The following is a 13,448-nucleotide window of genomic DNA, read 5'->3' on the forward strand; positions in this document are numbered from 1 at the left end:
GGATCAAATATGGTTTGAGGTAACATGTTTAAAAAAAGGGGCAGACTAGATGGGCCAAGTGGTTCTTATCTGCCGTCAAATTCTATGTTTCTATGTTTCTACATCCAGCACATTATACCTGGCAACATCGCTTGTGACAACATGGGTACCAGCGGAGGTGTGAAAGTAGGAAGTATAGCTGAAGCCCTGGCTCCCACCCATGTTCAGTATCCCAGATCTGACACGTGTTGGGGCTCAGTGTGAAAGGAATATAATTCAGTGGTTCTCAAACCAACTAGGGATGACCAGCGATGAAGCAGGACAGGAGAAAACAGAACTGTCATTGGTTTGAGGGCACTCTTATCATCATCATCATCCTTTTATTGATATTGTTTAAAAGATAAAAATAGGGATATAGACTCCCTATTAAGACACACTGCCTGATGACGGGATTTAAATAAAGGATCCCGAAACGTTGCACAAAGCCAGTTGTGTCCGATTGAATTTCTTGAATACCTGAGCAAAGGCCGGTAAGCACAGTCTTGTTATATATATATATACATACTAGGTGATTCATCGCGCCCTACGGGCGCTCTTCACACCGTCGTAAGGGGCTGCGCCCCCTTAATTTGTGAACGTTTGTATATGAGAAATATGGTTAGAATTGTATGAAAGATGCCCTGTATTGCAACTTAGGTGTCCGCGAATCGCGGGAGGGGGGGTCGCGGAGGGTGCCGCGAATTGCAGGAGGGGGGGTCGCGGGGGGTGCCGCGAATTGCAGGAGGGGGGGGTTGTGGGGGGGTGGATGCTGCGAATCGCGGGAGGGGAGGGATTGCAGAGAATCGCGGGAGGGGGGTCGCGGGGTGGGTTGCCGCAAATCGCGGGAGGGGGGTTACGGGGGCGGGGGTTGTGAACAATCATGGGAGGGGGGGGTCGCGGGGGTGTGCCGTGAATCACGGGAGGGGGGGTCACGGGGTGGGGTGCCGAGAATCGCGGGGGAGGTGTGTGTGTGTGTGTGTGCCGTGAATCGCGGGAGTGGGGGTTGCGGAGGGGGTGGGGGGGTGTGACGCGAATCGCCACAAGAAAAAAATCAACACAGAAAGGTCAACACATGTAAATGTTGACATAAGTGTGGCACTTCATTGGTGTCCATGTCGACACATGAGAATGAATATGAAAATATTCAAAAAATGACAAAAAAACTTCAAAAACTCATGTCAACCTTTTTCATTGTCGACCATAGCCATGTCAGTGTTTTCCATGTGCAATTTAATTCTGGAGCTGCCGCGAATCACGGGGGGGTGCCGCGAATTGCGGGAAGGGGGGTCGCGGGGGTGGGTGCCGCGAATCGCGGGAGGGCGGGGTTCACAGGGGTTCCGGTGGGGGGTTGCCGCGAATTGCGGGAGGTGGGGGGTCACGGGGGGTGCCGCGAATCGCGGGAGGGTGGGGTTGCGGGGGGGTGTGACGCGAATCGCCACAAGAAAAAATCAACACAGAAAGGTCAACACATGTAAATGTTGACATAAGTGTGCCACTTCATTGGTGTCCATGTCGACACATGACAATGAATATGAAAAAATTAAAAAAATTAAAAATAAATCTTCAAAAACTCATGTCAACCTTTTTCATTGTCGACCATAGCCATGTCAGTGTTTTGCATGTGCCATTTAATCCTGGGGCTGCTGCGAATTGCGGGGGGGGGGGGGGTGCCGCGAATCGCGGGAGGGGGGTCGCAGGGGGGTTGCCGCCAATCGTGCAAGGGGTGTCGTGGGGGGGTTCTTTTTGCCGCGAATCGCGGGAGGGAGGTCGCGGGGGGGGGGGTGTTTTTTCCGCGAATCGGGGGGGGGGGGGTGTCACGGGGGAGGGTTTGCCGCGATTCGCGGGAGGGGGGGTCGCGGGGTGGTGGTTATGCCGCGAATTGCGGGAGGGGTCGTGGGGGGGTTCTTTTTGCAGCGAATCGCGGGAGGGGGGGTCGCGGGGGTGTTTTTGCTACGAATCGCGGTAGGGGGGGTCGCGGGGGAGCGGGTGTTTTTGCCGCGAATCGCGGGAGGGGGGGCGCGCGGGGGGGGGGGGGGGTTTGCCGCAAATCGCGGGAGGGGGGCGCTCACCTGGTGGCTGTGGAGTAGCAGTGCTGGGCAACATGGGAAGGCAGTGGGTGTCTGGCACTGTCTGTGGGCTCACTGGGCTGGTTCTCTGTCACATACCTCCCAACATGACCCTCTCCAGGAGGGACACAATGCTCTGTTTCTAGACTTCCCCTTAATGTATGATTGCCATCACCTGTTTTAAACAGGTTAATTTCTCAGAAAGGTGTTCAGCACAGATGAAGGCAATCACACATTAAGAGGAAAGTCCAGGAACAGAGCGTTATAGACACAGACACCCACTTTGAGTGACAGATGTAGCCAAATATATAGGAGATATACACCAATGATGCTATCCATTAATGTTTGTGCTGACGATGACCATTGATCATAAACCCACCAATGGTCATCCCTACAAACCAAACAGCTCCTGTAATTTTTTTAAATATAGCCTGTAACATGACAGTTAGGGGCTGATTAGTTGGTACCTTGGTACCTTAACTCTGTCTACTTTATCTCTCTTCAAGCTTAGTACATAGGCTCCCAATCATCAAACCCCAAAGAATTGACATTTTACACATCACCTAGCATGTGCACATGTGCATGATCAATGTTTTCCGGGACCCAAAGGCGACCTGGAAAACATGAACTCTTTGGAATCCTGATGACAGAGTTTGGAGAACCACTGGTCTAATTAATTGAATCCCATAAGGTCCAAGGTGTTGATTAATTTATATGTAAAGGGGGGGGGGGGGGGCGAGTTGCCATTTTGCAACTACAACCTCATTTCGCCCCAGGAGAAAAATCTGCAAAATGGCAACTATTATTATATAGCCTCACTCGACCATAAAAGAAAGCTCCTCTAAAATAGTGCAAGACAATCATCTCCTAACTGTCATTTTTCAAACACATGATGAGAGCTGATTGGCTGGAGCACCATTTAACATTCGTAACGAGGGAGGACAACACTATCACTTGTTAAATGATCCCCCACAATGCCGTAAAAAAACTAATATAGAAAATGGAGATAGGAAGTATACGCTCAATGTTCCGCTTTCATTTAAGCTAGTTTTGAGACAGCAATAGATACTTGTTCAATAGCACACTGTCGACAGCAGCTACATCAATGGCAGCAGTATATCGTTATAGTAAAAATGATACTTTGAACACATTTTTACAGTGCAAATATTAGAACTTTAGACCTACATTGAAAACAGCAGTCAATGTAGTCAGAGGCGTAACTAGATATTCGGAGGCCCCATAGCAAAAGTTTGTAAGGGCCCCCTGTTTAGCAACTGATTGTGATAAATGTATGCAAAACATATTAGTTTGACAGCAAAGATGGGCCCCCTTCAGCTCTGGGCCCCATAGCAGCTGCACCCCCTGCACCTATGGTAGTTACGCCCCTGAATGTAGTCATTGTCAACAGTGACCACCAACTTATTACAACTAGAAATCTACTTTGTCATACAGTTACTTCTACTGCGGATATGCTGTAGCAACCACAATACAGTATCCGAAACATCTCTCAATAGATCTGACATAGCAAGTGCCAGTAGATCTGCCCACATGATTAGGGATGACAGCTCTCAGACTGCCAGGGGTATGGTTTCATGTTGGGAGGATGACGTCTGCCTCATATGACCCAGCTCCTCACACCCGGATTGGAAGAGAGAAAGGTGTCCTGAGCCCTGATCCTCCCACCCTGGCACAGTCGCCTAACCTGCAGTAACCCAGCACTGAAAGGATATATATATATACATACAGGACTCACTGGCATAAACACATCTCTAGAAAACATTGTTGGTGTTTTTTGTTTTTCTCTTCAAACCAGTAAACGTGAAATGACTGTCCTGCCATATCTCAGGGCTGTACATGCAGGACATCAGGTAACAATGCAAAGCATTGAAGTTAACACAGCAGCATCATTACACAAGCCAGCAGGGCTAGTGCATGGATAACCACAGGCTGCTGCAGAAACTCTTTAGAACCCCTGGCACGTCCCTTACAGACATATAGAAGCATACAGTCCCAATAGGAGCATTCTGCAAGCACAGAGGGAATAAGGAGAGTACAGACAGGAGGGTAGAGCAGTGCTCACCTGTGGTAGGCCGATAGTTGCACAGCGCTGTACGGGAACAGGCGCACACATGCGGTTAGATTACCCTTCCAGAAAGCTCTCAGTCCCTCCGCCTTGTACAGCAGCCGGAACGTGCTCAGAAAGCCTTGCTTGGAGTGGAAAGTGCCCACTTGGGTGAGTATCTTCACCACATCCAGGGGAGCAGTCGCACTGCGGCTCAGCACCCCGGCTGTCCCCCCACATAGTGTGCTCTGCCAGGAGCTCAGCCTGGGGTCCCTCTGTAAACTTGTCATATACCGTTTATGCAATGTGTATGCAGTAGCCTCATAGCGCCAGGCGGGGGCAGTAGCACTGCTCATACAAGGAGAATTGTACCTGTGTCTGTGATTGGTGGCCTCGGTAACAAGCTCCGCCCACTGTGCTGAATACATCAGAAACATGGAGGTTTATTTATAATCAAAAATAGAGGAGAGATGTGCAGAGCTCCATTCACAGTTGTTATAGCAACCTCCACCACGTGAGGTTCTGTTCTATAATGTATTGTGTATTTCATTCACTTCCATGTATGTGTACACACTGCATGGTTATATTAGCTGCTTTAGTGCATAGTTGCCTACCCTCCTGCATTCTGCAGGAGACTCCCTGAAATAGAAGCAATCTCCCTCATTAGTCTAGCAATCTCCCTCATTTATTTTCACCTAGCCCACATTACACTGTTACATTTTTTTGGTGAAAAAAAGGGTACTTGTTTCTTATCACGGCCACAATCGCAGGCATCGTGTGCCTTAACTTTAAGGCACACGATGCCCGTGATTTCCTTTGACAAAAGCAGTACTCGGGTACATCGCGTCGGTCGTGTGCCTTAAAAAGGCATACGACGCGACCGACGCGATGCCAACGATTTCCCCATAGGCTTCAATGTTAAAATATTTTAACATTAAAGCCTATGCGCGCCCGACGCGATGCCCCCGATTTCTCCATAGGCTTCAATGTTAAAATATTTAACATTGAAGCCTATGCGATGGACCCGATTTGTCCATAGGCTTCAATGTTAAATTATTTTAACATTGAAACTGAGTCCATTTAACATAGTAAAAAATGGGAAAAGGCCGAATAAGGGCCATTTCTCATTGGATATGGCCCCGTCATGTGTGTAAAAAATAATGGCCCCCCATTGTGGCCGCCACCCCCACGATTAACGCAAACCCGAAGCGTGGCGAGCGCAGCGAGCCCGCGAGGGGCGGCGGTGCGCGTCCTCCGACCTTTTCATTCCCCTACTATCCACGTCGGCGTGGAGTTGAGAATAGATTAGTGTGGCGAGGGGCGGCGGTGCGCGTCCTCCGACTTTCATTCCCCTACTATCCACGTCGGCGTGGAGTTGAGAATAGATTAGTGTGGCGAGCGCAGCGAGCCACCGAGCCCGAAGCGTGGCGAGCGCACGCTGATACCTGTGAAGCCCGCGAGGGGACGCAGGGATCTGTGAGGGTATCAGCGTCCCCTCGCGGGGCTCGCTGCGCTCGCCGCGCTTCGGGCTCGATGGCTCGCTGCGCCCGCCACACTAATCTATTCTCAACTCCACGCCGACGTGGATAGTAGGGGAATGAAAAGGTCGGAGGACGCGCACCGCCGCCCCTCGCGGGCTCGCTGCGCTAGCCACGCTTCGGGTTCGCGTCAATCGTGGGGGTGGCGGCCACAATGGGGGGCCATTATTTTTTACACACATGACGGGGACATACCCAATGAGAAATGGCCCATATTGGCCCTTTTACCATTTTTTACTATGTTAAATGGACTCAGTTTCAATGTTAAAAAAATTTAACAGTGAAGCCTATGGACACGATGGACCCGATTTCTCCATAGGCTTCAATGTTAAAATAATTTAACATTGAAGCCTATGGAGAAATCGGGTACATCGCGTCGGTCGCGTCGTGTGCGTTTTGGTATGCACCCGACGCGACCGACACGATTTTTTCCGACACGACCACCACGATAGAAATCGTGGTGGCCGTGCTAGGAAACAAGTACCAAAAAAAAGGAATGACAGATAGATACATTTACATTGAATCATCAGCACCATTTCCCAGCACTTTATCAAGTACATTATCTCTTACTAACTGCTTTGGGGCTCATCTACATTTGTATATAAGTCATTTTAAAAGAATTCTCTCAGATGTAGCAGTACACACCCACGCTTCTAGGTGCCTTGTTGACAATCTCTTTTCACAGTCTCTCCATATATGGACATAAACACGCCCCTTTGGGTGGAGTATGACACACACCCTCAATGGGGCGCTGTGGAAAATTCTACTACTGACTATAATCTCCCTGAAACTAGTTTTCAAAAGTAGGCAAGTATGCTTTAGTGGCAGAGTCAGTCCGTGATGGAAGTGTGCTTGAAGAATAGTAATTGCTCTTGTAGGACAGGTTGTTTGTATACAGAATGCAAATATGGTATACATAGATATATATAGATATATACACATACGATGCTGGTAACTGGCACTCCCAGGGTAAAACCTGAGGTACTTGTGTATTTGCAGGGCGCCCACTAAGCTATTTGCTTAGTGGGCTATTCTGCGTAGTGAAATCGCATCGCATGGCATCTCACTAGTTAATTTATTCACTGCACCCTGACTGCTGATCGCATCACATCACACGTAAAATCGCATGGGATCGCATGTGATTTTGCGTGCAATGAGATTTAGCACAACACCCCCAGTGTACATGTCTATGTGATGCAATGGGATTTAGCACACCCCCACTATCCACGTCATCCCGAAGCGTGGCGAGCGCACGGTGAACGCGTCCTCCGACCTTTTCATAACCCCACTATCCACGTCAGCTCGGAGTTGACTTTATAAAGCCCGAAGAGCGGCGAGCGGACCCAGATTACTTTACATGTATTCAGTGTCCCCTCGCAGGGCTCGCTGCGCTCACCACGCTTCGGGTTCGCTGGCTCACTGCGCTCGCCACACTTTATAAGATCAACTCCACGCCAACGTGGATAGTGGGGGTATGAAAAGGTCGGGAGGATGCAATTACGCGTCCGCTCGCCAATCTTTGGGGAGACGTGGATCGTGGGGGTGTGCTAAATCCCATTGCATCACATAGACATGTACACTGGGGTGTTGTGCTAAATCGCATCGCAAGCAAAATCGCATGCGAAGCGATTTTCCTACGCTGCCATACGTATGTAAATTGGGCGCCCTGCACATACACAAGTACCAAACCTAAAGATCTTTCTCTGGTGCCTTCTTAAAAATGGACCTGGATCCACTCTGATATAGAGAACGATGCAAGGTGGCACTCGGAAACGTTTTTTAAAAATAAACTTGCACATTTTGCACTTTAAAAAAATGTCTCCGAATGCCGCCTCACATCGTTCTCTCTCTTTCTCTCTCTCTCTTTAGCAGGTGCTAGGGTGTTCATTGCCCTCTGGCAAACTAGAATTATGCACCCTCCCTTAACTAAAAAAAATAAACACTTACAGCGTGCACCTTCGGCTTGTGCTACAAAAAGGGGTGTATTCTCACAGGACTTTTGCGGAGGAAGAAACACATTGGTGGACTGTACATAAATTTAAAAGGAGACCGTGGAGCCGCGTTTTGAATACAGAGAGCACCCAGCAGAAGTGCCAGTGGGGGACTGTATGTTTGAGGTGACTTGAAACTGTTCCTACTGAATCCGGTAATCCTCAGTCTCTACATTGTTTAGGATACTTCATGCACTTTATCTACAGTGCTGATTTGTTGTGGATGTGAAGATTTTTATGTATTTTAATGATGTTTTCTAAAACTGCTGTTATTAAATGATATATTTGTGATATACGTGCTTCACTATTATATGCATTTATTTTCTCATATATATGCCGATTGAATGGGAGAAATCCGTGCACGTTCAAGATTCCAAGCGCCTGATAAGTTGCTTTCCATCTTTTTGTTTTATGTGGTGTTGGTGGAGGTTTTTGAGGAACCTATTGGAAGGCTTGCTGATTGGCAGCTGGATGCACGACAGACCTATTCTTTGACTATTGTAGTACAGTTTTTGAGGATGCTAGAGTAGGCTGCGGCCTCAGGGCCGGCGCCACCACTAGGCAGCTCTAGGCATTTGCCTAGGGCGCCGGCACCTGGAGGGCGGCAGTTCGCCCCTCACCCCCAGCGAACTGTGTAAAAAAATTGCTGCCCCGGCGTCCCTGCAGTGCTGGGGCGGTCAGGGGTGTCCGTGCCGTAGGGGTACCTGCGGCGCCGTCATGTGTATAAAGCTGGCTGCGGCCGGCGGGGTCCCTGTAGTGAATAGCAAATAACTAGTGCTATGCGCGCGGCGGCGCGGGAAGCGCTAGTTATTTGCTATTCACTACAGGGACCCCGCCGGCCGCAGCCAGCTTTATACACATGACGGCGCCGCAGGTACCCCTACGGCACGGACACCCCTGACCGCCCCAGCACTGCAGGGACGCCGGGGCAGCAATTTTTTTACACGGGTACCCCTCCCCCCTCCCTCCCCCGGCACCGGGGCGGCCTCCTCTAGCAACCTTAAAAACGGTCTGCTGTATGGGTGCAGCCATTTTCTGATTGTCACTTTTTATTAGCTGCAGGAGCCGGGACCCGACAGAAGCGCCGCGCTGATGGCAGGAAGTACCGACTGGTGGCAGGGGCAGACAGCAGGGGGCAATTATAGCCCCGCAAACCCCCCCCCTCCCGGCGCCCACACCTTCTCAGCGCCTCCCCGCCACCACATGGCTGCGGGACTATAGTTACGCCACTGCTTATAGTCAATACCCACAGCACTTTATACACTGCTTAATGGCCCCTGGGCAAAGCAGGCTATTTTTTTCTTCTCTCTTTTTACTCCTCCCTCTCAACACTGCCTGCCCCATTTACTTTCCCTCTCCTCTTTGCCTTTTTTATTCCCACTTCTTTGGAGGTTACAGGGAGTAGGGATGCGGAGGGGCAGATAGAGGAAGCATGTGGGCAGGGATACTGAGTGACAACTAGAGGGAGCATGAGGGTAGGCACGCTGAGGGAAGTAAGTTAGAGGAAGGTTGAGGGCAGGAACACTGAGGGAGAGTTAGGGGGAGGTTGAAGGCAGCGATACTGAGGGAGAGTTATTTACAGGGAGGATGAGAGCAGGTACACTGAGGGAGAGTTACAGGGAGCATGAGGGCAGCTACACTGAGTGGTAGATAAAACAAGGTTGAGGGACGCTGAGCTAAACATCTAAATTTAGTTGGGTATAGAGGTACATAGGGGTGTAAATTTAGGTGCACCCTTCTTAGCGGTTTGCATGGAGTCTAAATGTAGACGCTAAAGCGTCTAATTAGCGATTTTGACGATTTATCATCAAAATTTAGCGTCTACATTAGCGATTTAGACACTTTAGCGTCTAAGTTTAGTGTCTACATTTTAGACACCCCCTTTGTTAGCGGTGTGCCGGGCTGTCTATTTCTCTGTTGAACTACAGGTGCCACAATGACCTGTCAGCGCTGGGCTGCCGCTCAGTCACTACGCTGACAAAGTAGTTCAAACTGGCGCTGCGAAACTACACAAGTAAGGCTGCTACGCTGATAACGTAGCAACCTGTCAGCACTGAAACTAAACAAGGACTGATTATTTTATTTTTAAACTTGACTTCAGCTTTAAATAAATATTTTCCTTCCAGTGGACTTCTTTATAAAATAATAAAGATCTGTCAAGAAAGCCCCAATGAATCCAAATAAAAAGTAAACTTTTTATGTCTTGTCAGAATAAACATGTCTAAATATGTCTTGTCAGAATAAACAAAAATGTTTTCCTCTATGTAACCTTTAATTGCTCAGTGGTTTGATTCCTAACCTGTCTCAGGAAACAGAAGGGCATGAAAAATATATTTTAAGAGGATAAACCACTATATGAAGTAGACTAGGCGAATGTGCAGAGAGTGCTGTGTGTGTGTTACATACTGTGTAGTCTCTCTCTATTTATTATGTCTGATGACGTTTGACCTGGAACCGAAGAAAGTAGACTACCACCCTCCTCTTCCTGCAGAATGCTATGAGCCAGTCCTGCAGCTGGTTCGTCGCCAGGTTTTGTGCGGAGCTGGGAGTGACACAGGGGAACACAGTCAGAGCCCTATAGTCAGTGTTTAGCACAGGCGGCCACGCTGCAGCTCTCTGGGTAAGGAGCGGGGTGCTGGGTGCGCTGCTATGGGGTGATGCAGTGCTCAGTGGTGGGCGTCCCTATGCACGTTATTAGCGATCGCAGCGCGTTTCCTGTACATTATACCTATGTTATAACACATGCAGGTTTCAGTGTTTAAATATTTAGCTCTTTTTATCCAACAGGCATCCGAATCTCATCTCCAGGGAATTGAATGTTTTGACTCTGAAAACTTGGAATAATAAACATGGCTGAAGAAGGCATTCTGAATGAGATCTTCACTTCTCCTTTAAATATATGTCTCCTGTGCCTGTGCCTGTACCTGCTGTACAAAATACTGAGGGGTGATAAGCCCCCACAGTCAGATGAGAACAGAGAAGAGCAGTTACCTAAGATGAAGAAGAGAGACTTTACACTGGCCCAACTTAGGGAATTTAATGGCACAGACAACCCCAGGATCCTAATGGCAATTAATGGGAAGGTGTTTGATGTGACCAGAGGAAAGAAGTTCTATGGACCAGGTGAGAAACAGTTTTAACAATAATTAAAGTCATCTGAATTTTACTGGTGCAATAGATCTATCATATGCCTGGGTATTAATTAACTACTATTCATTACAAATATCAATGGGACAAAGTTGGCTTTAAAGGTTGCAGAGAGGTGAATAAACTTGTTGGCAAATGTTGGTATATGAAAAAAAATAACTGCAGTAAAAGATTACTAGTTAGGGCCTTGAACTTTTAGACTTCTGTGCCATTAGTAGTGTGACAAAGGTAAAGCGATTTAATACATAATATATAGCTATACTGTATAGTGGTTATGGAAGTACTGTAGTGTAAAGTCCGCATTGTGTTGAGTGCTGCTGTAATAATGGTGACCGTTTAGTAGGCGGAAATCTTTTGTCACTTTTTTACAGGCACCTGTTTTGGCTCTACCAGCTAAGTTCACCTGAAAACTGGCATTGCACCCTTCTGTATTCTGTATAGCCCTCCAACTGTAGATCTACTTAATGCCAGGAGAACTTCCAGTTTAGGAGCAATGCCAGTACTGCTATGGCATCAGCCCTTATGTGGCCACTTCTGCCAGTTAGGGATCAGGGAGAGAAACCAATACCGCTCTGATGGAGGTGAGACTTCCCACATTTTCTGGGGGTCGTTAAGTGTATGGCAATGGCAGCAAAGAGACAGAGGTCTAGCACCAAGCTGGCCCCAACATAACACATTTCCCTCGCACATGTGCAGGAAAGTGTGTGAATTTGAGGAATCCTATAATACTTGGTGATGTGTATAGCTGCACATTCCAACATCACAGAACTTTGAATTACACCCTTTAATATAGAGGAAGGAATAGTTGAGAGTTGTTTCTGGCTGGTCCTTTTATGTCTGTCATTGTGCCGCATTGTTCTCACTCCTAGAGAGGCGGGCTTTTCTATACTGCTTCCTATTGGCAACACCCAATAGATGTTAGGAGCACATTGCTGTACTAGCCATGACAACATCTACAAAAAGGCTGGAACCCAAAATCCATATAGTAAGCATGTCCACAAGTTCCAGTGAAGTAAGGAAAGACGTTATTCATCCAACGGACGTATTTATTAAATTCTTCCAATGTTGGTACAAGACATAGGTTGATCCTCAATCAAGGGTACAGAACAGAAAGGTATATTTCTGTTCTGTACCCTTCATTGAGGATCCTTATAAAACTAAGACATGATAAAATAGATGTATTTTGGATCTTGTTTTGCACCTTTTTCTCTTCTCAATTAAAATGTTTGCACTTTTTTCGCTTCCAATTAAAGTTTCCTAATGTACATATGATGGAGGCAGCCATTTTGTTTTCTAAAGTAATACTAATATTGTGACAGGGATCACATACAGCAGATACAATTCCAAATGAAAAGGGTTTATTTCTCAACAGGTTTTACAGAGAGCCAGTTCTTAGTAGAATGTCAGCAGTTCACAAGCAAGTTACAGGTCATACCACAGGTCACAGCAGGTCTTTTAACAACACGTGTAAATTCCTTCAGAGACCAGTAAGATTCAGGCCCTCTTTTACTTAAGGTGCCCATACACCGTGCAATATGTGCTGGGTGCGTTTTGTACTAGATCACATCTAGTTCAAATGGCATGCGATACGCTACAACAGCGTGCAATTTGAACTAGATGCGATGCAATCTAGTACAAAAAGTACGGTCTGCACATACTTTTTTGGCTTGCAATATTAACTATGTAGGAGCATGCATCGCAAGCCAAAATAAACACGGTGCAATGTTAACTACACGCAATGCGTATTGAACTAAAAAGTTCAAAACGCATATGAGAATCGCACTGTGCACCATAACCACTTTTTAGCCTGTCCAGCATCTTGAGCCCTGTCTCTTGTCTCTGAAAGTAATTTAAAACACACTGACAGGTTAGGGGGCGTGGCTTGGCCGGCACTGAGAGCAGGTGTGGGGAATGTAAGCTCCATGAATATCCTTTACAAATATCCTGCCCCGGGACCTGCGGACGGTGTATACGTACCTCCACTGCCTCCGCAGACGCTCCTCTACCACCTGTGCTGCCCGCGGCTCTCCTCAACGGCTTGGAGAGTCTCCATTCGGCTGGGCCTCCTGTGCCTCGTGCATCTACTCCGGGCTCCGGCGCCATGTTGGATCCTCCAGCAGCTCTGACTACACGAGGGAGCCTTTAGTGTGCTACTCCGGTGCCCGACTGTGCGACTGCCGCTGACTGGGTGAATAGGTGGGTGGGGGCAGCCGGTGACTCTCCGGAGGATAAGCGGGAGAGAGTGGGAGCTGTCTCCCTCGAGGCACGCCGCTTGGGCCGCACGGAGGAGCTGGCGCCATCCCGCTTGCCTGTCCCCAGGGCTGCGGTACTATATCCTGCCTCCTTTTGCTTGTGGCCGTGACCGGAGCTGGGTCTTTCTGTGAGCGGTGGAGTTTATGCTACTGGTGAACTGCCCATAGGTGTGGGGGATGCGCTACTGTGGATGCCTTTGAATTCCTGCATTATCTTGACGTGTGTCTATCCGACAGAGGTCCTGCTACACACTGGTGGAGACTGCTGACCGCGGCCAGCTCTCATACTCTGACTTCACTTGTTTGCTAACCTACTGGTTTCTTCCAAGCTGCCGGAAGGTATTGGTGCACTCTCCTATACAGACCTTTGGTAC

General features: G+C 48.2%; 2 protein-coding genes across 2 annotated transcripts in view; one reads left to right on the top strand and one right to left on the bottom strand.

Moving 5' to 3' along the window:
• SLC25A43 (solute carrier family 25 member 43) overlaps positions 1–4,474 on the bottom strand; it is a 35,300-nt gene extending 30,826 nt beyond the window's left edge. The window contains exon 1 of the mRNA XM_083159412.1: positions 4,165–4,474. Within this exon, the coding sequence (XP_083015538.1) occupies positions 4,165–4,436 (272 nt within the window). The 5' untranslated portion in view covers positions 4,437–4,474. The remainder of the gene's footprint in view (positions 1–4,164) is intronic.
• A 5,664-nt stretch (positions 4,475–10,138) lies between these two features.
• PGRMC1 (progesterone receptor membrane component 1) overlaps positions 10,139–13,448 on the top strand; it is a 34,581-nt gene continuing 31,271 nt past the window's right edge. Inside the window, exons 1-2 of the mRNA XM_083159413.1 lie at positions 10,139–10,295; positions 10,463–10,798. Of these exons, the coding sequence (XP_083015539.1) occupies positions 10,525–10,798 (274 nt within the window). The 5' untranslated portion in view covers positions 10,139–10,295; positions 10,463–10,524. The remainder of the gene's footprint in view (positions 10,296–10,462; positions 10,799–13,448) is intronic.

The sequence above is a fragment of the Crinia signifera genome, chromosome 9 (genome assembly GCF_055691185.1).
Source record: "Crinia signifera chromosome 9, ASM5569118v1, whole genome shotgun sequence".
Classification (NCBI taxonomy): Eukaryota; Metazoa; Chordata; class Amphibia; order Anura; family Myobatrachidae; genus Crinia; species Crinia signifera.